Source organism: Pelophylax lessonae (genome assembly GCF_965119305.1).
Source record: "Pelophylax lessonae genome assembly, chromosome: 12".
Classification (NCBI taxonomy): Eukaryota; Metazoa; Chordata; class Amphibia; order Anura; family Ranidae; genus Pelophylax; species Pelophylax lessonae.
This window is the reverse complement of record NC_138779.1, coordinates 123558172-123585528: the sequence shown is the minus strand read 5'-3', so window position 1 is coordinate 123585528 and position 27357 is coordinate 123558172. Positions and strand designations below refer to the sequence as shown.

Below are 27357 nucleotides of genomic sequence, written 5' to 3'. Positions count from 1 at the left end.
AGATTGTGTTCACTGTACCCCCCAAAGATTGTGTTCACTGCACCCCACAAAGATTCTGTTCACTGTACCCCACAAAGATTGTGTTCACTGCACCCCAAAAAGATTGTGTTCACTGCACCCCAAAAAGATTGTGTTCACTGCACCCCAAAAAGGATGTTGTTCACTCCACCCCAAAAAGATTGTGTTCACTGCACCCCACAAAGATTGTGTTCACTGCACCCCAAAAAGATTGTGTTCACTGCACCCCAAAAATGATTTTGTTCACTGCACCCCAAAAAGGATTTTGTTCACTGCACCCCAAAAAGGATGTTGTTCACTCCACCCCAAAAAGATTGTGTTCACTGCACCCCACAAAGGATTTTGTTCACTGCACCCCAAAAAGATTGTGTTCACTGCACCCCAAAAAGGATGTTGTTCACTGCACCCCAAAAAGGATTTTGTTCACTGCACCCCAAAAAGATTGTGTTCACTGCACCCCACAAAGGATTTTGTTCACTGCACCCCACAAAGATTGTGTTCACTGCACACCAAAAAGGATTGTGTTCATTGCACCCCAAAAAGATTTTGTTCACTGCACCCCAAAAAGATTGTGTTCACTGCAGCCCAAAAAGATTGTGTTCACTGCAGCCCAAAAAGATTGTGTTCACTGCAGCCCAAAAAGATTGTGTTCACTGCAGCCCAAAAAGATTGTGTTCACTGCAGCTCACACACAGAAAAATGGATGTGGATCACTGACACCTGCCTATCTCCAATCCCACACCACACAGCAATATCGATTGTAGTTTGTAGAACACAGTTTCCCTAAAATTCAGCAGACTCTGTCCCTAACAGGATTGAGAAGAGATCGTAGATCAGGATTGAGTGCAGATTCACCCCACCCCCCACACAGCAATATCGATTGTAGTTTGTAGAAGACACTGACCCTATAATTCAGCAGACTCTATCCCTAAAATGCCTACAACTCGCCCTGCCTAAACACTCCGACCTGTCCCTCAATTCTATCCGGACACAAATGGTTTTTTCCTGCCTATCTTTCCCTAATCAGCAGCCAGCACGTTGATGTGTGCTCTGTCCCTGAATCTAAGCAGCATAATGACGCCGCTGCGGCTGCCTCGAACTTATAAAGACTTGGTCACATGCTTCAGACGGCCAATCACAGCTACTGAGACATTTGCAGGCATGGCTGGGATGGCTTAAGGCACACCAGTTAAACGATTGTTGATTGGCTGTTGAAAGCCCGCCATGAAAAGAGCGCCAAAGCATGCAAAACCCGGAAATAAAACGACCGAACACGGATTTTTACCCGAACATACAGTAAAGTGTCCGTGTCCGTGTTCGGGTACAAAAAATCCAATTATTCGGTACGAACACGAATAATACAGTCCGTGTTCGCTCAACACTAGCCAGCACCACTGGGGACTTACAAAGGGGGGAGACTGCTATATGTAGCCAGTTCTCCCTGAAGACCCCGGTGTGCCAAGTACTCACATACTTGCCAACTGTCCCTTTTTTCCAGGGACAGTCCCTGCAAATAGGAGCCTGTCCCAGGTAATTTATATTGTCCCTGGAAGCGCCTGTTAATTGGGCTGCCTATAAATGTTACGCAGAAGTAGTGCAGCTGAATGGGAGACTTATTCCAACTCTGCTACTGTGGCCTTAAGTTTGAAATTCCCTTTTTTAATCTCCTGTAATTCTCTCTATATTGTGTAGACTCTATAATTTGATAAGTAGGCGAGATTAATTATGTAGAGTGGGCAGAGCTTCAGGGAAGTGGGTGTGGTAATTGATAGCTGTGCTGCAAAGTGTCCCTGGAATTTTTTTTTAAATATTGGCAACTATGTACTCATCCCTTCCCTGGGAGATCTCCTGTGGAGTCCGCAAGGTGGGTTTGTGAGAGACCGTCAGGAGGAATGTGGAGGAAATTTAGCCTGGAGGGCTAATGAAAGGGGCATCTGCAGTCAGGTGGGTTGGCAGTGCCTGAAGAGGTGGTGCTGGCAGCAGTAGCCACAGAATGGAGATTGTAAGCTGATCCCTGTGTTCTACTACACAACAAGAGGCTTTTATGTTCCTGCCTGCAAAGGGCTATTGCTAAATCTGACTGTGATTGTCGGATGCATTTCAGTGATCCAGTTGGAGTTCTGCAAGCAAGTAAAATGCAGGAGGAGTGTCAAGGAAGCTGTATATAGATTTGTATAGGAAGATGTCCCTGAAGATGTTGCTAGAGTTTTGTTGCTAGAGTCAAGTGGGCATCTCATAATCTCTCATCCAAGTTAATAACTCTCAATAAACCACAAAACAAAGCATCAGAAAATTTGGTGTGCCTGGCTGTGCAACGTGGGATCCCAGTTCATCCTTTGCTCCTTAGGGGATGTGCTACATGGTATGTGTTTGCCATACCTATGGGATCCCCCTGTAAGCTGGAAATCACTGTAGTAGGCACTGCTACCCCAGTGAAAAAAAGAAAAATTGCGTAATAGCACTGCTGGTCTAGTGATATACCATAATATATAGATAAAGGAAAAACAAATAATATAGAAAAATACAACAGTTCCAATAATGCAATATAATGATGTTGATAAAACAGAAAGAAGTATATATATATATATATTGTAAGGGATTAGCTCGGTGGCGGGTGTGGATGACCCCTTGGGGGGTGCGTTTTCCCAGAGAGGTAGCCGACAAGTGCTTGCAAACAAACAGTGTGGTTTATTAAATGGTGTTTTCTTCACCAGGCTGTATGCAGCAAAACATCCAAAATAAAATAAAACAGAAAATAAATCCTTGCCTCTGTGGGCGGCTACCTTCTCACAACTGGAACCTGCCTAAGTGTCTGTCTCCAACCTACCGTCGGGCAGACTTCCTTGTCCTACAGCGGACACTCAATAGTCCTTTTATAATAGCTTCACAGGGCAACACAGTCCTTTGTTTCTTTCACATCAACAGTTCGTCTTCTCACCTTTGAGACGTATTCACCCTTGGTTACCGTCCCGGGCACACATCACTCCGGGGGGTCTTCTCCCAGGCCCACACATCCTGTCGGGAGGCACACGCTGACTGTCCTCCTGCTCCCAGCCCACATGGCTTCAGGACACAGCTTCTGGAGGCAGCAAACAATAGGAATTTCTCTGAACAAATTATAGAGCCTTAACTCCCTCATTCTGAACAGGTGAAGGCCTTTCAACTTCCTGCTGGCTAGCTCTGTAGCCAACACCCTAAATTAATTAATGGACTTTCTAAATCAGGTGGAAATGTATCTCCTTCCTGTGACTACATTCCCAGATTTAGCTGACTTCCTGTTACATACCCCCCCCTCTTGTTTCAACCCTAGGGTTGGGACACAGATTTCCAGGCACGCATGTGTCAAGCACTGCTGACTCACTGATAAGCCTCCTATTATCCTCAAGCTTCCGGATGAAACTGTTTTGTCATCTTCATTGACGGATTTCTCATAAATGCCACACAGTTTGTCTCTCATCTCATATACACATTCTTCAACTGCATTTTTGGCATCATTTCGCTCCTTCTCGTTTCTGTCATCTTCATTGACAGCTTTCTCATAAATGTCAGACAGCTTGTCCCTCATAACCGTCTGTCCAATCCACCACGGAGGACCGTGATCCATAGGCAACTCAATTGGGCTAGTCTTAATGTCTTCAACATTCTTAAGACGCCTCTCTCTGCAATCCATAAATGTTTTCCACACAACTTTGAGAACCTTTGCTTCACTAAGCTTTGTTCCAAGTAGGGACTCTTGACATCCCTCTGTGACTTGAGTTGCCTCTCCATACAGCTGTACACAATCATTGACTTTTTGTTGTAAAAGGGAATGATCTTCCTTCTTGAGCTTTGCTTGCTCTAAGATGCTGTGCAGAGGATTTTCCAATTGAGACAACAGGCTGTCACACATTTCTTCAAAGTGACCCCTGTTCCTTTTCCCAGAGATATCAATATCATTCAAACATTTCATATTCATAGGCAGATCTGAAGCATTTGCACTCATCAACTTCTTAAACTTTTCGCCCTCCTGAGCGAGTCGCAGTAAAGGCCTACTATTTGATTTGATATTCAGTTTATATTTCTTGCCAAACTCTTCACAGAAGTAGCCAACCAGAACATCATCAACTTTCCTTCCACCAACATAGGGGTCAAAGGCAACAACACAGTTGAACCCAGCGATCTGGGTGGTATCCATTATAGACCTCCTCTCTGCATCAGTGAAGAAGCATGGAACTGCAACACATTCTTTTACAGGTTTCTTCAATGCACTTTCTGCTGAACTATTTGACCGCTCAAGGTCACCTAGTTCTTTTTCTCTATCTGAATTCCACATGGAATGCATCTCAAGATCACGATCAAACTTCTGCCACCCGTCTTTCACCAGTTCCATTTTGGAAACACTCCCTGAAAGGCACTTATTCATTTGCTTCACGTTTTCACCAACAGCCTTAGTTTTCTCCACTAGGTTTTCAGCCTGAACTGAGAAATCACCACATTTCTTACTCAGCTCCTTTGTTTGCTGAAGCTCTAATGATACATTTTCCAATGCTTGAAGTTTTTGAAGGAACGGTTTATTCCAAAGGGGTGATTCAAGCCACATGTCGTCACATTTCTGAGGCTCACTCAGGACAGACCCCAAAACACTGATCCTTTTAAAAACTGCATCAGGCACACTATCCCCTCTTTGGGACAGATCCTCTGTTGCCTGGAATTCCTCTTCCAGTTCCTGCAACGGAATCTTCATCTCTTCTAGTTGCTGTTCTAAGGCTCGCTTAGACTTTTCTAGCTCCTGAACGCTTTTCACAACATCATCCTTGGAGCTGACCAATTCTTCCATTTCTGTACGCAGCTGTTTAACACTTTCTAGTTCAGCCTTACACTCTAGAGCTTCCTCCAAAGAGCGAGCCAAGAACAGGGCTTTGCTCTCGTTATCACGCACCTCCGTTTCTGCACGTGCGCGTTCTTCTGCATATTTTGCAGACACATTCTTCTCTTCACCAAGCATCTGATCAAACTTCTTTTTCACATCTTCAACACACTGTAATGAACCAACGCTTTCTTCCATGCGTTTTTTCATAACCGCTATCTGCGCTTGCAATGTTGCGACTTGCTCTGATAGGTTTTTCTTTGCTTCCGCCTCCTCTTTTAATTGTTCCAGGAAGCCATTTTTCTCATCTTCCATTTGTTTGAGCTTTGTGCTAAAACTCAGCCTTTGACACCTCTCTTCCTGTAAGAGTTCCTGCGTGTCTTGCAGCTGCGATTCCAAGATAGAAAAATCTTCCGCAATTTCTCTAGATTTGCTGTCTGCTTGAGAAAGCTGATTTGTAACATTGTCCAACTCAACCTGCAGTCGGTTTGCCTTCTCTGACAGCTTAGCACACAATCGGTCACCTTCTGACACCTTGACTTGCGATTCCAGAAGCTGTGCCTCTACTTTTTCCCTCTTATGTTCACAATCTTCTTTTCCCTGCATAAGAGCCTTCACCTCATTGGCTAGCATCTGGGAATAAGAATGTAATTCTGCCACACAGGCTTCTTTCTCCTTTAACTGCTGCTGGACACGTTGGGCTTCCCCTTTCCAACTTTCACAGTCCGCACGCCATTCATCTACCACATTGCTTAAAGTAGTGAGCTCATACACAGTACTCAGTAATTTAGCCTCTCTTTCACTTTTCTCTTTGTCGCTGAGAGACAATGTCGCTTCCAGAGCAACATTCTGTTCCTGCGACTCCTGCAGGTCTATTTTTGTAGCTCCCAAAGACTGAAGACTTTTTTCCAGCTGATTACGCAACTCCAACATATCAGCCATACTTTGCTTCTGCAAAGTCTGAATTTCACTTTCCTTTTCCATGAGGATGGTATCTTTCTCCATTATAGTCTCTCTGCGTTTTTGCAACTCGACCAAAAGAAGAGCAGTGGATTCTTCCCACTGTGACACATGAGACTTGAGTAGTTCATTTGTTTCCTGCAAGTTTCTATGCTCCATTTTAAGCAATTCCAAGGCTTGTTCCTTTTCTTCCATTTTCCGTTGCAAGGCATCCAACTCAGCCCTGCACACATACTCGGTTTCCTCCAAACCGATGGCCTCCATTGGCTGCTGGCGTCTCTGTTTCCAGCCTGCCATGCTCTCTTGATGAGCCTTTTGTTGAGCTGCAAAGCTCTGCTGAAAATCCGCATTTGCCTGCTGTTGAGCTGCATTTGCTTGCTGTTGAGCTGCATTTGATATAATCAGATGTTTCAACATCTCCTCCATTTTGAGTTTACTTTTCATCTGAGCACACTGCGTCTCCATAGCAGTTTCATCAGTGTTGCTAGGGACAACAACCTTCCTCTTTAGTAGACTCTCTTTAGGCATGGATGGGGCTGGTTCAGACGGCAACATCCCCTCCATCCATAGAATCCGGTCTCTCATTTCATCTATCTTTGCATTTTTCAGGCGTTTGGACCGCCCCATCTTCAATAACTCCACAAACAAATTTTTCACAGTCCAGCAAACAATTTTCAGACCACTGTCTCTTCAACACATGTAGTTTTTCTCTCTCTTGCAGGATCTCTTTTCCTGCGCACACAGTTTGTGCAGTCACTTGCACCAGACACAACAAAGTTCATCAAAAAATTTTGAGACCCCTGTCTCTTTAAAACACTTTTTTTTTTTTTTCTGTCAGGATCTTCTCTCCTGCACACATAGATTGTGCAATCTCATGCACCAGACAAAGTTCATCAAACATTTGCACTTCCTTGCAGGGATCTTCGCTTCTGCCCACTGCATACCTCCACCATATGTAAGGGATTAGCTCGGTGGCGGGTGTGGATGACCCCTTGGGGGGTGCGTTTTCCCAGAGAGGTAGCCGACAAGTGCTTGCAAACAAACAGTGTGGTTTATTAAATGGTGTTTTCTTCACCAGGCTGTATGCAGCAAAACATCCAAAATAAAATAAAACAGAAAATAAATCCTTGCCTCTGTGGGCGGCTACCTTCTCACAACTGGAACCTGCCTAAGTGTCTGTCTCCAACCTACCGTCGGGCAGACTTCCTTGTCCTACAGCGGACACTCAATAGTCCTTTTATAATAGCTTCACAGGGCAACACAGTCCTTTGTTTCTTTCACATCAACAGTTCGTCTTCTCACCTTTGAGACGTATTCACCCTTGGTTACCGTCCCGGGCACACATCACTCCGGGGGGTCTTCTCCCAGGCCCACACATCCTGTCGGGAGGCACACGCTGACTGTCCTCCTGCTCCCAGCCCACATGGCTTCAGGACACAGCTTCTGGAGGCAGCAAACAATAGGAATTTCTCTGAACAAATTATAGAGCCTTAACTCCCTCATTCTGAACAGGTGAAGGCCTTTCAACTTCCTGCTGGCTAGCTCTGTAGCCAACACCCTAAATTAATTAATGGACTTTCTAAATCAGGTGGAAATGTATCTCCTTCCTGTGACTACATTCCCAGATTTAGCTGACTTCCTGTTACAATATATATATATATAATGAATAATAATGTGCACACTAACACCAAAGTGTGAATAAAAATCCTCCTTTGTCAGTGTGCTCCCTATATGGGGTGCCGATGGGTTGGCGATGCCAATCACTACTCTCTCGTGACCACCCATTTTACCGCCCCTTGTCTACTAACCCTCACGATTTGCTGTAGTTACAGTTATTGGTTATGCTCTGTTACCAAGCTTTGTTTCCACTACTTCGCATTATTCTGTATGTCAAATGTTGTTACTCACTTGCATTATTCAATAAAAAATACTTGAAACAGAAAAGTCCTCCTTTGTAAAGTGCAATAAAATGCAAAAAGTCTCTAAGTTATAGTTGTGCTTCCAAACTACACACACAATATGAATCACTCCTTTGTTCTAATGCTTCAATACATCAGGTGCAATGAAAGCTCACCTCCACTAGAGACCCACAAGGGGTCAGACACAGCAAGAATCAGGAGAAAAACTGACGCATAGAATGTTTATAAAGTCTCCAACTTCTCCCAACACAGCTCCAGGGTAATACATAGAAAAGAAAAATACCTCCTATAGTGCAGTACCTGAGTAAATTGCTCAAGCAAAACAAAAAACCCGGTAAAATAAAATGCACGGTGACAGGAAGCGCACCTAGCAAGACGCACGGGCCGCGAGCAGTAATCCGGCTCCATCCGAGCCACAGCTCCGGCTTCCACCTTCCCCATGAATAGAGGAGTATACCAGGCCTCAGGTGCTGCCTCCATTTTGGCCGGCGAGCGGTACTCGGCCGCCATGCGGATCGAGGCCTACGCCACTCCCCGTTGCCTTCCCGCTGCCGCCATATTGGCCACCAGTGACCCAAGCTGCAGCAAACACCCTCCCCGTGGACAAAGGAACATACCAGGCCTCCGGTGCTGACTCCAATCTGGGCCAGCAAGCGGTTCTCGGATGCCGGGCGGATCGCGGCCTACTCCACTTCCTGCTGCCTTCCCGCCGCTGCCATCTCGGACACCACAGACCTGCTGCTGACTAACCAGGGCCCGGGTAAGGAATCCCTGTACACAAAACTATCTGGGGGTGCCGCTCCCTCACTTCCCGATCACTCTAGCCAACATCTACTGCCCCAAAGAACAACAGGTCTCATTCTTTAGGAAGACATGTGACCTACTTCTTGAGTTCCGAGAGTGTGTGCTAATCATGGGGGGGGACTTTAATGTCCCCTTATCCCCTTTAACTGACACCTCTTTGGGCACTACCACCTTAACGTATCGAACCCTGAGACAGATTTGATTAAAACTACAGGAGCTTTCGCTACACGATTCCTGGCGCACACTTCATCCCAGTGGGAGGGACTATACTTATTTTTCTGCTCCCCATCAAAAGTACTCAAGGATTGACTACTTTTTTTTGTCCCAGCCGACCTACCCTTGCTTACCCAGGCCACGATAGAACCCATGTTTCTTTCTGATCACCACCCTATCACTATGTCTCTTACACTACCTGAAAGACTTACCACCACTAGGATTTGGAGGCTTAACCCCTCTGTCTTGAAAGAGGAGGGAGACATGTCACGTATTTCAACATGCCTATCCAATAACTTTCGAGAAAACGCTCTTTCGGAGACTGATGCGGTGACGTTATGGGAAGCTCATAAATGTGTCGTGAGAGGGGAGTTCCTCTCTATGGCGGCTGCAGCCAAAAGAAAGCGTCAAGACTTGATTCACTCTATGACGCACTGCATTAGTTTCTTAGAAAAAATACACAAACAAACTCTAGCACATGCAACTTTAAGAGATCTTAAACACGCACGTTACCTCCTTTTGGACGAGTTGGGTAGGAGGAATCGCCGCCGATATATCCTTCAGCAGAAGGTATTTTATGAACAGGGCAAAAAGAGTAGCAGACTGCTGGCCAGGGCAATTTGTGGCCCTCATACAGCCACTAACATCCACCACCTCCAGGATGCCCTTGGTAACGTCATCACGAAAAATGAAGATATGGCTACCACATTTGAACAGTACTATTGCAAAATCTACAACTTAGACACCCCTAACCCTTCTCCTCGAGCTAGACTAGACCGCACTCAGCTCATAGACGATTTTCTGACATCATATGGCTTCTCTGCCATCTCGTCTCAGAGGGCGAAGGAGTTAGACCAACCATTTACATTGAATTAGAGACAGCCTTGGAACAAATGAAATCTGGTAAGAGCCCTGGCCCTGACAGACTGACTGTTGAGTACTATAAAGGTTTTCTAGATATCTTGCTTCCTCAACTCCTTCACACTCTTAATTCACTGCAGGATACTCAGACTTCCTTAGATCGTCTCTTGGAGGCTCATATCACAGTAATTCCTAAGGAAGGTAAGGACCCTACCTTTGCCCCCAATTACAGACCAATATCGCTCTTGAACGTGGACATGAAGCTTTATGTTAAAATGCTAGCTAAAAGGCTATTGCCACTCCTACCTTCCCTGATCTCATTAGATCAGGTAGGGTTCATGCCGGGTAGAGAGGCTAAGGACAACACAGTCAGGGCTCTCCTCCTCTACTCAGCAGGGTTTTTTACTGTTGCTTGATGCTGAGAAGGCATTCGACAGGGTGGCCTGGGACTACATGGATGCGGTACCACGATCGGTGGGCCTAGACCCCTGTTTGTGTGCCGGTATCTTGGCCCTGTATTCCACTCCCTCCGCGGGAGTGAGGGCTAATGGTCACCTGTTGAACGTCTTCCTGATCAGGAATGGAACAAGGCAGGGATGCCCGCTTTCCCCTTCGATTTTTATATTGACTTTGGAACCTTTTTTGAATAAACTTAGGTCCAATGTCGATATTAAGGGAATCATGGTGAAGGACAAAGAACATAAAGTAGCAGCTTTTGCGAACGACATGCTTTTGTTTCTGTCTGAACCCAGGACCTCTTTACCGAATCTCCTGGAATCCTTTCATAAAATTTTGAATCTTAAAATGAATTATTCAAAGTCACAGGCACTGACCGTTTTCCTGCCATCCCCCCTAGTGGCCCACTGTCAGGAACATTTCCCCTTCACTTGGAGGCAGGAGGCAATCACCTATCTGGGAATTCAGATTCCTGCCAAGCTGTCAGAATTGTATGACAGGAATTTTCAGGTGCTTCTGGAGCGGATTAGTGATGACTTTAAGTCTTGGAACAGTCCTACGGTCTCTTGGTCTGCCTTAGTCAAAATGAACATACTCCCGCGGTTATTATATCTGTTTCAAGCTATTCTGATTGCGATTCCTCCCTCCTTTTTTGCAACCTTCAGAAAGTGTTGCTTCGGTTTTCTCTGGATGAATTCTTCTCCACGTATAAAACATACGCGTCTCACCTTGCCGAAACCCGGGGGGGGGGGGGGGATTGGGTTGCCAGACATACATAGATATTATAAGGTCTGTCTGCCTACGAGGATTGTGGATTGGAGCACACATTCCCAGGAGAAGGCATGGGTCCAATTAGAAAACACTTTTGAAACCATCCCATTATACCTAACACTGGGGCTTCTGCCCAAGGGACTTTCTCCGACCCTTACAAAACATCTTAGGGCCTAGCTGACATGCTTTATATGGGCCTGTAGAGATGACGCTTTCGCATTTAGCAGGGGTCCTCTCACCCTATAAGTGGAAATCTGGACTTTCCCCCTGGAATGGCTCCCACCTTTCTGGTGGAGGAATGGCCACATAAAGAGGACTTGGCTCACCAGTTTTTCATTAAAAAACAGCTCTGTTCATATGACCAATTAAAGGCCCTTTCCACCACAGATTCATTCCCTTTCTGGTGGTACTTGCAGATAAGCCGTTTCCTAATGCATTCCTCCAAACTCACTACATGGTCTAGACCCCTGACTCAATCCAAGAAATGATGCCTTCTACATATGCCCCAGAGACACCTCGTGTCAATCATTTACTCTCTTTTGACGCAATTAGCGCCAATACCAATAGATAGAGCGAGGCAAGCATGGGAGAAAGATTTGCAATGTACCCTGACTGACGAAGACTGTGATGACAACCATGCCTACATACACAAAGGATCTTTAAATGTGGCCATTCAGGAAAATGGATACAAGATCAGGTCCCGCTGGCATAGAACGCCAGCTCTGATCAACAAATTCTCACCTTTAGCGCCAAGGGTATGCTGGAGGTGTGATTCGGAGGTGGGGACCTTAATACACATTTGGTGGGGGTGTGACAAGATTAGGCCCTTTTGGAATATGGTTCATGACACCATAGCAGAAATCACCACATATACACTGGACTTTACTCCTGAGCAATATATCTTGCACCATACCTCCTTATCAAAGCAACATTATAAACGTTCCTTAGCCATGCACTTTGTCAATGCGGCCAGACTCTGCATCCCGGTTCTCTGGCGATCGACTCGTGTCCCAACAGCACGGAACTGGTTTAAGAGGGTGAGTAACATAGAGGATATGGAGGAACTGATCCATATTTCACAAGACCGTATGCCCAAATATACTTCCACCTAGAGTTGCTGGGCTCACTTTAAAATGACCAACCGATACAAAATGCTATCCAGCTGAGGGGATGGTTCTGTGATTGGGGTGCGGTGAATACACCGGGAACCAGACCTGGATAACCCATTTTGTATCTATGCTCCCCCCCCCCTTTTTTTTGCCTCTTCCTCTCTCTTCTGACTTTCCTTTTTTTTTCTTTCTACACTTAAATCCTTTGGGTTCTTCCACTCATTTAGGGGTTTTGTTTTTCTATTTGACATTACAACAGTTGGAAAATCACTGTTTGATAGCACGTCCACTAAGAACTGATGGTTACCTGAAGTCTACTGGCAACCCCCGTAGGCCATCCATTTTGCTATCCACTGCTAATTTCCTTGTATCTAAATACAATCGTTACATAGCTACTGTTTCGTTACTTGTGTGTATGCTTTGTTCCGCCGTTGGGCGGTTTTACCTGTACTCTCAAATTTGCTGCAACAATTCCCTGTTACCTTACTTTATTTTCAATAAAAATTGTTTATGGGGAAAAAATGCACTCACATTTATTGAATTAAAATAACACATGCAAAACAATTCAATCTGCTCATAGTTACATGCATCTGATCCCATCACCAGGCTCCACCTCTACGCGTTACGCCACCTCCCAAGTGGCTTCATCTGGAGGGTGTTAGTGTCTGGAACCCCTGGTCCCGATGATAGTCCCGGACTATCTATAACTTCTTTGCTCGTTTTGTGTCTTGCAGGCCTGGGAGGCTGGTTTCTGGAAGTTACACAGACGGAGACAGATGTATAGTGAAACCAAGCTCTCAGTTTATTATAGGCTCGTTGTGGTTTATATAGTAAAGAGTAAGGGCATATAGCATAAGTATAGGATACTTGTTACGTTCTTATTGGTTAAACAGTTTAAGGAAACCAAGCGTCATTTCGGGAAATAAGCGAGTACACTTAATACCATATAGGGCATATAGCTTATTGCTAGAAACGCCTGACATGATTTCATCAAAAACCACAAACAGAAACTTGCCATAACTGTAACACGTACACATTTGCAAAGCTTGTATAACTAAGATACATAGAAAATGGAGTGGGAACATACAAAATGGAGGGCAAATAAAATTGATACCTCCCCATCTCCCACAATCCCCTCTTAAAATCAATAATCTTCCCAATTGATTTTCCCAGAAAAAAACCCTGTGTCACTCCCTAGATAGTAAGGTTACTCTTTCCCTTTTGTTTGTGACTCTTGACATACTTAGTATATTCATTAGGGCTGTTAGTTGGGGGTCTCTTGCAGCCTGCAATTTGGTGGGATAGCATTGAAATATTCTTCACCTTTGGCCTGGAAGCTCTAGCAATAATACACATTACCAGCTTGAAGCATGCAAATAGAAAAAGCAAAAAGAGCAGGACCATGATAACGGTCATAGCAATATTTTTCAACCAGGAAAATATTCCTCCGACTCCAAACTCTACATTACTAAAAGGACTCCATGTCTTAGCAATATTCCTGGCTTCCTGTTGCAGCTTATCTACTTCCTTCCTATGTTGTGCAATAATATCATAATAATCAGGGATCTCAACAGAAGTGTTGTGTATCCATGTGCAGCATTCATAACCCTCCGTAACTTCACATAACCCAGTAAGAGCAGCACTCATACTTTCTATGGCTAGGTCATGGAGCTCAAGTTGTTTCTTAATTGCCCTCACTTCTATATTTAATTTGGTAATGTCTCCTGAGTTCTTATCTAGGATGTCATCGAGAATTTTAGAGTAATTATTCAACCTTTTCATCATGTCTATTCCCCATCCGGTCCATGAGGGGAACCAGGCCCATACCATATCCTTTTCAAGGAATAATTCCCTTTTATTGCGGTGTTTGAGGGGGTACCTAGGATACATACTAGCTTCGAGGAGATGTCCTCCTTTGTTGTCTCCCACTACACCCATGATGGGAACTAGGGATGCGAGGTAACACCACCCTTGGGGTGCAATAGGGATCCAAGGGTGACAAATCTTTCCACAACAAATATAAGTACTGTTTCCCAAGGCTAGGGGACGTTTGTGAAATATTGCCATTATTTGGTCAGAATAACTAGACCAAGCTAAATTTGACAACAACCGTCCTACTGGGGAAGAGGAAGTGGAACTGGAGTTAAGAAAGTTCATCAGAGTGGCGTTTAGGGCTGGTTCTGAGGTGTGCCAGAAGGAGCTGTCCATCGAGGTCATTGAGAAATTAATCTTAGTTTGCCGGCACACTTCAGCTCCCTTGGTGGAGTTTCCCAACCTAAAACACCAGTCTGGGGAATGACTTCTACCAATAATTTGGAAAGTGAGGGTATCATTTGAGAGTGTTCTCGTGACATTGGTGAGGACAACAGGAGGTGTACCATTTAGAAAAGGGGTGAAGTTTAAAGGTATCGCTACTAGGGGGATTCTAGCTGTGCTAGGATGGAGTTTACTACATATCCAACATTTTTCATATCCGGACTTCTGGGCATAGGCATATTTAAATTGCAACAATGACATTTTATCTGTAAGACTTTTTGAGCTTTCATCTCTCTTTTGTCTGTTATGTGCATTACTCTGTGTTGGGGTGTTGGAAGCTCCGCAAATGGCCTGTAGCCCTACCAGGTCTTCTGGATGATAAATACAGTTAGTGGTAACCCATACTACAGAGAAGACTGAAAATGATACGAGTCCTATAAGTAGCCAAAGTTTTCCAGAATCTGGTGCTATTGGGAATGTCATTTTTCTACAGGGTCAGGGCCGCCTGCCTCTGAAAAACCCCCTTTTCTTGACTATCCTGTTCGAGGTCAGAGTCGTCCACTCCCGTTAGTACCTCTCTTGCTTCTGGACCTTCCTGTTCAAGGTCAGGGCCGTCCGCCCCCGTTAGTACCTCTCTTGGGTCTGGATCTGGACTTGCTTCTGGGGGTGGAGCCTCCTTTACCAATTTCACTCGAGTAGCATGGATCCAGGCTTGTTGGTTCTCCACAAGGACAGCGATTCTGGTCACTGCGACTACCTTTGTCTTTTGGTCCAAAACGAAATCCAGCCTTGGTCTTGTGATGCTACTTCATCTCCTTCCCTCAAGTGATGGGTTGATACCTGTGAAAAGAAAAGAAAGGTGCGAGCAACTTTTTCGTTCCACTTGATTCAAAATTCCAATTTACTTTTTCTCAACTCGTCTTTGATTGTCCTATTTATCCTTTCCACTGTACCTGAATTCTGGGCAATGCAAATAGGAGCACTATTACGGGGTATACATGGTTTTCCCCTCTTTGCAAATTAATCCTGTTATAGGATTCTTTTGCAAGACAGGATAACCCCAGTCCTCCAATTCCTCAGCAGTGGCTGAGGCTTGTAGATCTGTGATCAACTGGGCATCATCGGGGAGGATGGGGGTTAGGACAGGCATTTGTTTTAGGGCTCCTAAAGGTAACTGTTGTGCGGCTGCTTTTGCTATTTTGTCTGCTAGTGCGTTGCCCTTGGAGATGTCATCAGTACCTCTGGTATGTGCCCTACAGTGAATGATAGCTAACTCTGAGGGTAACAACATAGCCTGAAGAAGGTTGGTGATGAGCTCTTTCATCATGTCTGCACGGGGTGAAGTGACACTTTCAATAGTTTCTAGGCAGTCATGCGGTTCTTGGCCCATATCATCTGCTGAATCCATCTACTATTGACTAAAAGGAACTCTTATTTCTTCCCTGCTTTGGGCCTATATGTAAAAACCTATTTGTAGATGTGTGAATGGGGTTGATGGGTATTGGAGATGCTCATGTTTGGCCGTATATGTTTATATGTTCTTTCCCACCCCCTGTGTCCTATTCCATAATACTAGGCAATAAACAGTGGGGCGCTAGCTGCGGGGATACAAGATCTCCCCTCTTTTAGAAAAAGGCCGTTCTCAACTTTTTCTAAAACATCACCCAAGTCCTTAAAACCTGTTCTGTAGCATGTTGTGGTGTAACATAACGTTTATTACCAGTAGCCCATTTAAAACTGGGGCCTACCTAGGGCAAATGATGTGGCCATCCCTATTACCATCTCACAAGATGCTATGTGCTATGTTCAGAGTCACTTCAGGCATGCCTTTAGGCCTGGACTGCGACCATCTTTGGATAAAAACTTATAGGGCAAAGTTTACCACCATACTCCTGGGCAAGTACACCTGTCATGGTCTTACAATTGTCCCTTGCATAAACACAAAACATTTTTCCATGATTTGGGAGGCCCAGTGCAGGCGCTACAACCATAGCAGTTTTCAGATATATAAACGCATTTAACATTTCTGGTGACATTTCTGGACCTGTGGTTTGTCTCAAAATGTTATCATAGATAGGAGTAGTCCGGATCCATAACAATCAATGATCCTGTGGGCGGGCAAGACCCACTGTGGGCTGGCAAGACCCACTAGAGCAGCAGCTCTTATGTGACTGACTCTACTATCACTCTCTGTGAGAACAAAACCAAGGTGAACAACACTTTCCTGACACCGCTGTCATAATTCCTGTGACACTTTGTGTCCACATACATGTACATTTCAATAAACTCACTCGCTCTGACTGGCCTCCACAGAGTGACTACATATGTCATATACATATTGTAGCGGGACTGAACCATGAGCAGGTGTCCATCCCCTCTTGCATGGTCTGGAGAACTATAGAGCGGACAATTGAATTGTCTGCTTGGCCCTAAGGCATTTCTACACCAGGTAAGTTACCTTGACTGAAAAATAAGAAACAAAGATGGCTGTGTCTCCTCGTCCAATAGGACGCTTAAAAAAAACACACTACTTAAACCAATCACTGTAAAGTGGGTAACATCGGATGGTATGGCTGTCAGTAGAGATGGCATATCAGATACCACTTGCATGCTATGATCAGATAAAGAACTAAAAACTTTTTGGCTTAGTGCCAATTTTCAAAAAAAACTTTATTATTTTTTTTTTTTTTTTTTTTTAGAAACTTCTGCTAGCTGCAATTGCAGAAGTGACCATTACTTCCTCTCACACGGAAGGAAATTTACTAGTTTTAAATGAATCTGACACACAAACATTTTCTGCTTGTTTGAGATAATATAATGGCTGCAAAGAAAACGACATCTGCCTTGGAAAACGAAACCGTGGGGTGCAGGTGTGGTCAGGGGCATTTGTAAGGTAATATTGGTTTTAGTAGCCCAATCAGAAACGTGCTGTTTTATAATTAACATGTACTGTGACTTTAAATTACCGACAAATTATTGAATCCTAAGACTGTGCTACTCCGCAGTGACACTTAACCACAGCTTTAAGGCTATGTTTCCACTATTGCGGCTACAAAGTCACACGACTTCAAGCGCAAGTTTGTAGTGCAATTTGTTTGCAGCTACTTCTGGGGACCCCAGCGCGACCTCCTTCTGTGAGGGACAAGTTGCCCTGAAGTCGCCCAAAAGTAGTGCAAAAACCTTTTTTCAAGTTGCTGCGACTCAAGTCGCAGCAGTTTGAGCGGTCCTATTTGTAAATAATGGGTTTTGACCTATCATGCGACTTGACATGTGTCAAGTCGCACAACAAGTCGCAAAAGTGGAAATGGAGCCCTAGAGTCCAAAACCACCAAACAGTTTCACCCGTCTACCGGTCTACAGGCAATTGCTGTGGGTAAAGAACTTTCACTTATATTAGCATCTCCAATTTTCCCCGCTTTTTCCATGTACTTTATATTACAACTCCCTATTTTTTCCTGACCATCTTGCTTGGTTATCTATCCAAGGGTTAATAAATGTGCATCCACCAGAGACCCAGGCGACATATCTCGCCTCGATCAGGGGGGATGGGTTTTGTTTGGTTTGATACTTCCTCATTCTAAAGATATTACAACTAAACATTTACTGAAAGAGAATGCGGACGGACAGAACTCTTTTTTCTGTAATTTACTTGTCTTTAATTAGGCAAACGTTTGTACTACATAGTTGAAGGTAAATTTCAAGAAAACTGCACTGAAAATTGTAAGAAAATTGTATCATGTATGGCCAGCATCAGACCTAAACCTTCAGTATAATTTCACAAAACCATAAACAAAATCCAATATTCTCTCACTTAACAAAACATGTCTCTAAGATTTACACATTCACAAAATCACTTAAATGTATCTGGGTCCTTAGACCCTTTTTATGGTTAAAAACCCTCCTGAAAAGCCACTTGGTGTATGTATATTAAACCTTATACTTTTTTTTTTTTTTTTTTTTGACTCTGAATGTCCCCTCTTGGAACAACCAAAAAAAACTTTTCCGAGTCTTGACTGATACTCCCAGGTATAGTGGCTATCAAGAAGGTTTTCCTACCATTATAGACAAACAAACAATGCACATAATAAACATTTATCTTAATTTGTCTTACGATCGGTCAGTCAATTTTTACAGTAATAATGAGACTGTCGCTATCAGGAACAGTGTGTTATATTAACAGTCCGCAGGCGCAATTTTTTACAAGTCATATATAATTATAACTATAACTATAACTAAACCTTTTGGGCCACACAAACAAATTATCTTACACTTCTATGCGACAGAGAAGGAAAGCTTAAAGATTTTTCAGACACAAAACAAGCAATTTCTCTAACACTTCTTAAGTCTCCCTGAGACTAAAAATATTTCCCTGAAATATTTCAATTATGGGTCTGTTGCGTGTGTTCCCGGAACACACCAACCCCCTTGGTTCACTTTGATATGATTTTAGTCAGTGTCCCGCCCCGGAGCCACACTACAATCGGCTGTATAGAAAAGGATTTTTCTACTTACCGAATGAGCGTGGTTGTCCGCGAGGGATGACTTTCATATCCCGGCATACGAGCCCCCAGCTGTTAGTGTCTGGAACCCCTGGTCCCGATGATAGTCCCGGACTATCTATAACTTCTTTGCTCGTTTTGTGTCTTGCAGGCCTGGGAGGCTGGTTTCTGGAAGTTACACAGACGGAGACAGATGTATAGTGAAACCAAGCTCTCAGTTTATTATAGGCTCGTTGTGGTTTATATAGTAAAGAGTAAGGGCATATAGCATAAGTATAGGATACTTGTTACGTTCTTATTGGTTAAACAGTTTAAGGAAACCAAGCGTCATTTCGGGAAATAAGCGAGTACACTTAATACCATATAGGGCATATAGCTTATTGCTAGAAACGCCTGACATGATTTCATCAAAAACCACAAACAGAAACTTGCCATAACTGTAACACGTACACATTTGCAAAGCTTGTATAACTAAGATACATAGAAAATGGAGTGGGAACATACAAAATGGAGGGCAAATAAAATTGATACCTCCCCATCTCCCACAGAGGGTAAGCTGAGCAGTTGTGATAGGTACAATTTATAGGCTGAGAATGTCAATCTGGCAAAAAAATTCAGATTTGCGCATGTGCGGTGACCCTGGGACATCCCGGAAGTTTGTGCATGCGCGATGACTGCCTACATAATCAGAAAAGGTGACATGGTTAGGAACAATCTCTGCATAAAAGGCATTTTAGAGCTTCATTGTTGCCATTTTCAGTGGTCTCTTCCAGTTATACATATCTCGGTGCTGCTCAGTAAAAACTGGTCTCCGTCTGATCTACAATAAAACTGTAAAGGGCAGGGTCTCATTAGGTCTCAAACATCCCTAAAGCCCAACTGTGGGCACTGTGGTCCTACAACTCTCTGACTCCCCCCTCTCTCAGAGCATCTCCCCTCAAAGTATATGCTATGCTTTAGTTTTAAAGAGGAAGTAAAGTCTGGAAAAAATGTTTTCTTTTTTTTGTCACCCACAAAGTAAATGCATAATGTGCTTGTATGCAACACATACTAGCACATTATGTGACACTTACCTGCAAACGAAGCCCGTATCTTCCCCTCTGGAGGCCGCATCCATCTTTGCTCATCTTTCTTCGGAATCTGCGGACTCCGGCTGTGCTACTGGCCGGAGCCGCATGACGTCACTCCTGGGCATGTGCGCAGGGGGCCACCTGTCATGGCACAAGGCTCTGAAGAAACGGCACAGGTGGCCGTTCCTTCAGAGTGCATGCACCAATGACGTCATTGGCTGCATGCAATGTAAATATCGCCTAAACGTGCAAGTTTAGGAGATATTTACAGTACCTATAGGTAAGCCTTATTATAGGCTTACCTATAGGTACAAACATTACAGGGGGGGTCTACAGCCACTTTAATGTTCCTACCTTTTTCTGATGTCTTCTGGATGGTAACATGATGAGCTGGGTCCTTTCTCTTCTCCCAGCTTTCTCCATCAGTGTGTGGTTCCCAGAGACACAGAGAGCTGTGATGACCTCATCATGTTAGCACCATTCTCTCTAATAATATCTTGGCAAATAGGGTCATAGTGGGTAATGACTGAATATAGTTAGCAGATTTAAGAAAAATGTTTTATCAAATTTCTGTGTTTTAGTGACCCAAAACCAGGGCTTTTTCAGGGGGAACGCAGTTCCGGCCCCTCCAGAACTGAATGTATGTAATAGCAGGTGCTGGGGTGTGCTGGAGGGTCTATTGATGCTGGCTGATGAGGGATCTATTGTTGTTAGAGGGATCTATTTTTGTGTAGGAAGGGGGGTCTATTGTTGCTGGGGTGGGTCTTATGTTGCTGGGGGTCAAATGTTGCTGAGAGGGATTTACTGTTGGGAATGGGTCTTTGTTGCTGGCTGCTGTAGGGTCTATTGATGCTGGCTACTGAGGAAACCTTTAGTTGTTGGAAGGGATCTATTTTTGCAGGGGGGGGGTATTGTTTCTGGGAAGGTCTATTGTTGCTGATAGGGATCTATTGTTGCTGGGGGTGGATTTTATGTTGCAGGTGGTCAGTTGTTGCTGGGAAGGATGTACTGTTGAGGGTTGGGTCTTTGTTGCTGGCTGCTGGAGGGTCTATTGATGCTGGGGTGGATCTATTGTCATTGGAGTGACCATTGTTGCTAGATATATTTTACTGTCTTTCTTGTTATCATTAACAAATTCCATACAAAATACATAGCACCACAAAATAATAATTGGGTCTGTATTCGCTAAAAGAGGTGGTATTGGGAGGTGGGTAAGGGGTGGAACCAAGGAACGGTGCTTTGAGGTGGGTAAGGGGAAGAGTCAAATGATGACTCGAAAGAGAGGAGTTCCTGAACCTATTCTCTGAGAAAAAAAGCCTTGCCCAAAACATATTCTTTGTACAAAAACTTTACCAGTACAGAAAATGTGTGTGCAAAACGTGTGTTAAGGTAAAGAAAAAACAGGTCAACAAAACCCATTTCCTTTGTTGCTGGAGCACAAAAAAGGCAGCATACGTATGTTTATATATATATATAATTGAAAACCTATCCAGAAGCAGCAGTGTATGAAATTGTGTATGCTCTCTTACCGTGGTGACAGCAGGCATCTCAGCACATATGCATTGTGATATCCCAAGCACAGCATGCACTATGACTTTTCACTTTTCCTGTGTATTTACAGTCACCTTTATTCTGACCTGAAACCCCAATAGAATTACAATTTTTCCTATGACATACGTATTAATTAAATCATGTTATAAAATTAATTCTCCTAGTGCTGAAACTGTGTTCAAATACTCTTTAATCACTATGCAGAGCTTTGGATGGCACCTTTACTAACTCTGTGATTGACCTCTATGGGTGCGAAACACATTAGGAGGATCTCCAGCAGACCATGCAAGGCTGCTGAGGAAGAATAATGATTTACATCAAGATATCTCTTTGTGCTCTGTATCCTTCACTGGCCGTAGCCAGTTTAACAGGTGCTTTCTTATTCTGCTGTACAAATAACATTCAGTGTCAATTTGCTGGCCTTCACATTCACCTAGTTTACATTCACCCCAATCCCCCTAACCCTCTTGCCTTGAATTGTATTGTAACTTTACTGTCTCCCTTTATTTAGTAGTGCTGCACAAAGTTAGGCCTAAATAAATCCTGTATAAAATCATAATAATATTAACAATCATATGGTAAATGTGATCGATAAATGTTGGGAAATAGCTTCACAAATGTGCAATAAAACAAAATGCACATGTTTAATGAAAAAAATTCCAAGTAATCTATGTTTTCCCGAGTTGGTGTAGCAGGGCATTGCTTTCTTCACGTTAGCTCTCAGTAAATGTCAAAAGTGGTCCCTTAGCTTGTTTCTCTGACCCCTGACTCATCACTCTTAGCATCATATAATGAAAGTTAACTCTTCTAGTTTAGGATAGCACTAAATGCAAGGTCTGCACTGATCACTTTTCCTCAGATGCACATAGATCAGAAGATGCCAGAGAGAAACAGCTTGTAAGGGTAGAAATGAACACAAAGGCTATTTCTCATACTCAGCTAGGAAAGAAGATCACACTCTTGGGTGCTTTAACAATGGGTCTCTGGCCTTTTTTTATTAATAGTTTTAATGCTCAAACTTCTTTAACAATAGTAAAACTAGAAATTAGATGGGAATTTTTTATACCGCAAAATTACTACCAGACTTTGTATATTTATTTTACTGACAGGGCCTTAAGTCCTTTGTCCAGTTCAGAGAGGACTTTAATCTTCCTTCCACTTCTTTGTTTTTTTTTTTTTTATTTTCAGCTTCGGCATGCCCTAGGAGCGCAATTTGGCTCACACTTGCTCCTGTAATGGATGGCCCCCTTGAAGAAACTACTAAGAAATCCACTAAATTCATCTCTGAATACTACTCTGCTCTAATGGCTGAGTATTCAGCTCACTGAAGAAAACTGGACTGAATTCACAGATACTTCTAAAAGTTTAGTTATGGCCTCTAGGGATAGAATTATACAAATAAAAATATTTCATCATAGTCCCCTTACCCCTTCTGGGATGTGTAGAATGGGGCTACGCTCTACTCCTGAATATTTAAGAGGTTGTGGAATTGCAGTCGACTTCATACATTGCTTTTGGTTCTTCTCTAATTGTTTCTTCATTCTGGTCTGAAGTTGATTCATTTCTATCCGCTATCTTGAGTGTACCAAACATTTTACATTCTAAAAACTGTTTATTGGGTATTTTTGGTAAACTGTCTTTTTCTGCGCGCATTAAAAGATTATTAAAAGAGGGGGAAAGTATCTTGGGACCTTTAGGGGGCATAGTTACTGTGGTATTAGTACAAACAGAAAAAGCATAACATAATAAAAAACAAATAATTTTTATTAAAATGTTACATTAAAATTGAATTCACAAACATTTAGGGCCGGTTCACACTTGTGCGATGCGGGAAGGCTGCGAATACGCAGCCTGTTCCCGCATCGCATCTGCACAAGAGGCAGTTCACACTGCCATATGCGATATGCAGGGGGTGTCAATTAAATGTTAACAACACCCCCAGTTTGATCGCATATCGCAGTGCGATCTGACAGTTCGTACAGGATCGGATCGCGCAAGTGTGAACCACTGTGCGATCCGATCCTGATGCGGCTGAAAAAATGCCTCCTGTGCGTCTTTGGTGTGGGTGCAGTGCGAATTTCAGCCATACAAAGTGTATGGCTGAATTCGCATCCGCACAGGAGATTGCATGTAATGAAGGAGCAGTGCGCTCCGAATTATATACGATCTCCGCAGTCGCACCTATGTGAACCGGCACTTAGACATAAAAAGATAATACTATGTGCCAAATAGAGACATAATACATGGATTGGTCCTTTATGCTTTACAAATTTGACTGGTTTTGCCAGGCAGGCTTCTTCAGAAGTTGAGCGTAAATGCAGATCTCACTATTAAGTAAACATACATGTGTCAAAATAATTAATTACATGTACAACACACAGTAATTCATATCCATAAAGACCAATGTCCATGCACATTAACGTTGCCCACCCTATAAGACCCCAAAATGAGTAAAAACTGATCCATACCTGTGGCGTGGAACAGGTATTGAATGACGGGGATATATGAGCCCAAACCTCAGAGCCGAGAACACCCAAAGACTGTGTAAGCCTTGTCACTGGTGGTCTCCCGTAGAGGGGGATAGGGGAGCCAATATCACAAAATTTGTACCTAATAATGATATCAATATTGTATCAGCCTCTAGTGCTGAGCTAAAACATGTGTATATTATTTAATATTTTTGTGTGAATTTTATCTAATGTAAATTAAATACTTACTGAACCAATGCATGAAGTCATGTTCAGCATCAAAGAGGTTAAAAACAATACTGGATGCCATCCGTGATATATCTTACAAGACAGACTATCACACTATACAATTGAGGGATATGCAACGTCACATTGAGGACTTAGACAATAGGGGCAGACACCATAACCTGCGCATTAGAGGCCTACCTGAGTCGGTAGAGGGAGACCACTTATCGCCCACTATCACATCCCTCTTCAACTCACTCCTTGATAGACCACCCCAATCCCCAATCGACATGGAGCATATTCACAGGGCCCTACGTCCATGGGGAAGAGAGGGGGACCCACCTAGGGATGTAGTATGCTGTTTGGTGGATTACCGCCTGAAAGAGGACATACTACGTAAGGCCAGGAACAGGCACCAAATTGAATGGGAAGATGCTCCTGTTCAGATATATCAGGACCTATCCTGCATCACCCTCCAACACCGCAGGGAAATGAGACCCCCTACTAGATGTACTACATGCCAAGGGCATTACCTATGAATGGAAATTCCTGTTTTCTCTTTCGGCCTCCACACAAGGCCGTACTGCTCTTCTCAAAGTCCCCTAGGATCTCCCCAACTTTTTCTCCACCATGGGTATTCAATACATGGACCTCCCCAACTGGTATGTGGAGTTCAGGAGTGCTCCCCTCCACGGTGACGCACCTGGAGTGGAACTCATGGAGGCCAAGGATGTCAGAACCAGACGGCAGCGATCTTCGTATGGTGCCAGACAGACCCTTATGCCTGCAGGCCATAACAATATTGACAGCCCTACCAAGCCACCACAACACCGGAGAGCCCATAGAGGAGAATGAGCCGGCTCAACTTCCATATATTGGATCTATACGGCACTATCTCGCCCCTACTGCTTGACTATATCTGCCAATGTTATTTTTGACCCTTTTTTCTGCTTAGTTTCTTTCATCTGTGCTGCATACCCCGAAGTTATCATAACGGTCTACTAGCACTATACCTGGACACTGCTGTGCTACATCATCGGGCGAGCTGTATACCTCTGCCTACTTCGACTACAGCGGACTGGTAATGTAACACCCTGCCTCATGTTGATTCTTTTTTTTGTTTTTTCCTCTCGCTCCAGCTTTATGACGGATGGCTGACAGGTTGATATAACTTTTTTTAGACACATGAACAGTGTTCCTGAGTGTCACCAACCACTGGTATAATACTGTCGTATAAGTACCGAGGATGCACAAATGGGTGTTGCAGGATACGCCTACACTTGACATGTTAATACTTATGCTATGCAGCCCGACTTTGCGAACAAGGGAGCTTTCCCCTCTTCTAAAACTCTTCAGGGTAACATCCTTTCAGAAGACATTTATACGGGAGTTGCATGGCTTGAGATTAAGTCTGTAAACTCACCTCACTTTTTGCATTGTTCAGCTTACTGTTATTACTTACTCTTAGTTGGTGTAGATACACCTTGCTCCCTGGTGATGCCTTCTTGGGTCTAAAGGTGAACCCAATCCCCCTAACTTACCCTGGGTGAGCTAATTGCCTTGTCGCATCTAATGGCCACATGTATAAAGTTTACTTGACCCCTGCCCCCCCTCCCGCTATGCGGACACTTATATCACGGGGAGCACGGTTGGCGATATTGGTGCTATTGTACTAGAGCTCTTTTTAGTAGAACTAAACTGGTTCAAGTTATTAATGACTACATGCACCTGTTTTATTCTCAGGTTATGGTCTTACTTACTCTGCATTATATTGTGATTTCCCTGCCTTAGTTTACTGCTTATTTAGCAAATTTCCCTTTGTGTACAATGCTGGTCTTACATTCACACCTACCCATCTCTATATCTGATAGCACATCCCTGTGTCCTTACCTAGGTACAACTGGGGCACCTATTCCTATCAGGATCAATATTTTTATATGCTCCCCTCTATATGTACTTGTATCTTGTCTCCCAATTGTACCACTCCTTATTCACGGCTCGTGGCGGGGAAATCCATCAGTAGCTAGTTGCCAACCTATTTCTTCTGGTTAGGTCTACCCCAACCCCCTCCTAGTTGTTACTATTTGAATACACACCGCAGCATACGCCAAGTTTTTCCTAACCACTACTCTCACCAGTCCCTTCTGCCACTCTGCGTAGGTTCGGCTTGCTTGACCTGGTAGTGGTACCTCCCGTTATCACCCCTCTCCCTTCTTTACCCGCACCCTCTACACCTCTTCTTACTCTCTAAACCAAACCCCTCCCCTTTTCTCCCCCTCCCCCTCTTTTTTTTTTTTTATCCCTCTCCCACCCTTCAGGGGCCCCTCGAGGATCGACTTCATGCACCATAAGCTTAAACTGTACTCCCTCAACGCTAAAGGCTTAAATGTCCCGGAAGAGCGCTCCAAGCTTCTCCAATTCCTCTGCAGGCCTAAGGCAGACATTGTTTTCCTGCAGAAAACCCATTTTAAATCTGATTATATCCCAAAACTTTACAACAAACAATTCCCAACTGCCCTTCATGAGACAGCGGATGATTCTAAATCCAAGGGTGTCTCTATCTTATTCTCCAAGCATTGCCCCTTTATAATCCTAGATTCCATGGATTCCATTCCGCAAAGACGGCAGGTTCCTGTTTATTGAAGGCACAATCCATGGCCAGCCCCTCACATTAGCCAACATTTATGGGCCCAATAAGAACCGGGTTTCCTTTTTCAGCGATACACTCCAACTGACTGATTTCTATGAGGGTATGAAGGGGACGGTACAGCTCTTTTGGGGAAGGAGGATGGCCACAAGGTTGGAGGGGCTTTTAAACTAAGAGGAGGGCCCAGTGGTAGAGTCAGTCAGGAGGGAACTAAGGACAGAGAGTATTATTGGGGGTGGTAGCGACAGCAGGTCCGTAGCGTCTAAATTTAGGGGTGCTGTTCGGACAGACCATACAGAAATAAAATTAAGCACTATGCAATATCGACGTCAACTAAACTAAGAGGGATATATGCAAATGCCAGGAGCCTAGCTAATAAAATGGAAGAGCTGGAAATATTAGTACATGAGGAGGACATAGACCTTGTGGGAATAACAGAAACTTGGTTCAACTCCTCCCACGACTGGTTGGCCAAGGGTCTTCTGTGTATTGGAAGGACAGGGAAGGAAAGAGGGGGGGGGCGAATGTCTCTATGTCAAGAATAATGTAAGGGTGGTGGAGTGGAGTGCATTTATGGAAGGGATGAGTACAGAGTTAGAATCTGTGTGGGTAGAACTCCGTAGGGAAGGTGATAAGGGGAAAGTAATTGTGGGGGTTTGCTATAGGCCACCCAACCAAAGGGAG

The 27357-nt window shown here is 43.8% G+C and overlaps 1 protein-coding gene across 1 annotated transcript; it reads right to left on the bottom strand.

Annotated features, from left to right (window-relative positions):
• Positions 1–13151: 13151 nt before the first annotated feature.
• On the bottom strand, positions 13152–14696 carry LOC309568911 (uncharacterized protein; the record flags this gene model as incomplete). Its single annotated transcript, XM_082274686.1, has 1 exon — positions 13152–14696. The coding sequence occupies one exon, from the start codon at positions 14694–14696 to the stop codon at positions 13152–13154; it is 1545 nt and encodes a 514-aa protein (XP_082130812.1).
• Between the last annotated feature and the right edge of the window lie 12661 nt (positions 14697–27357).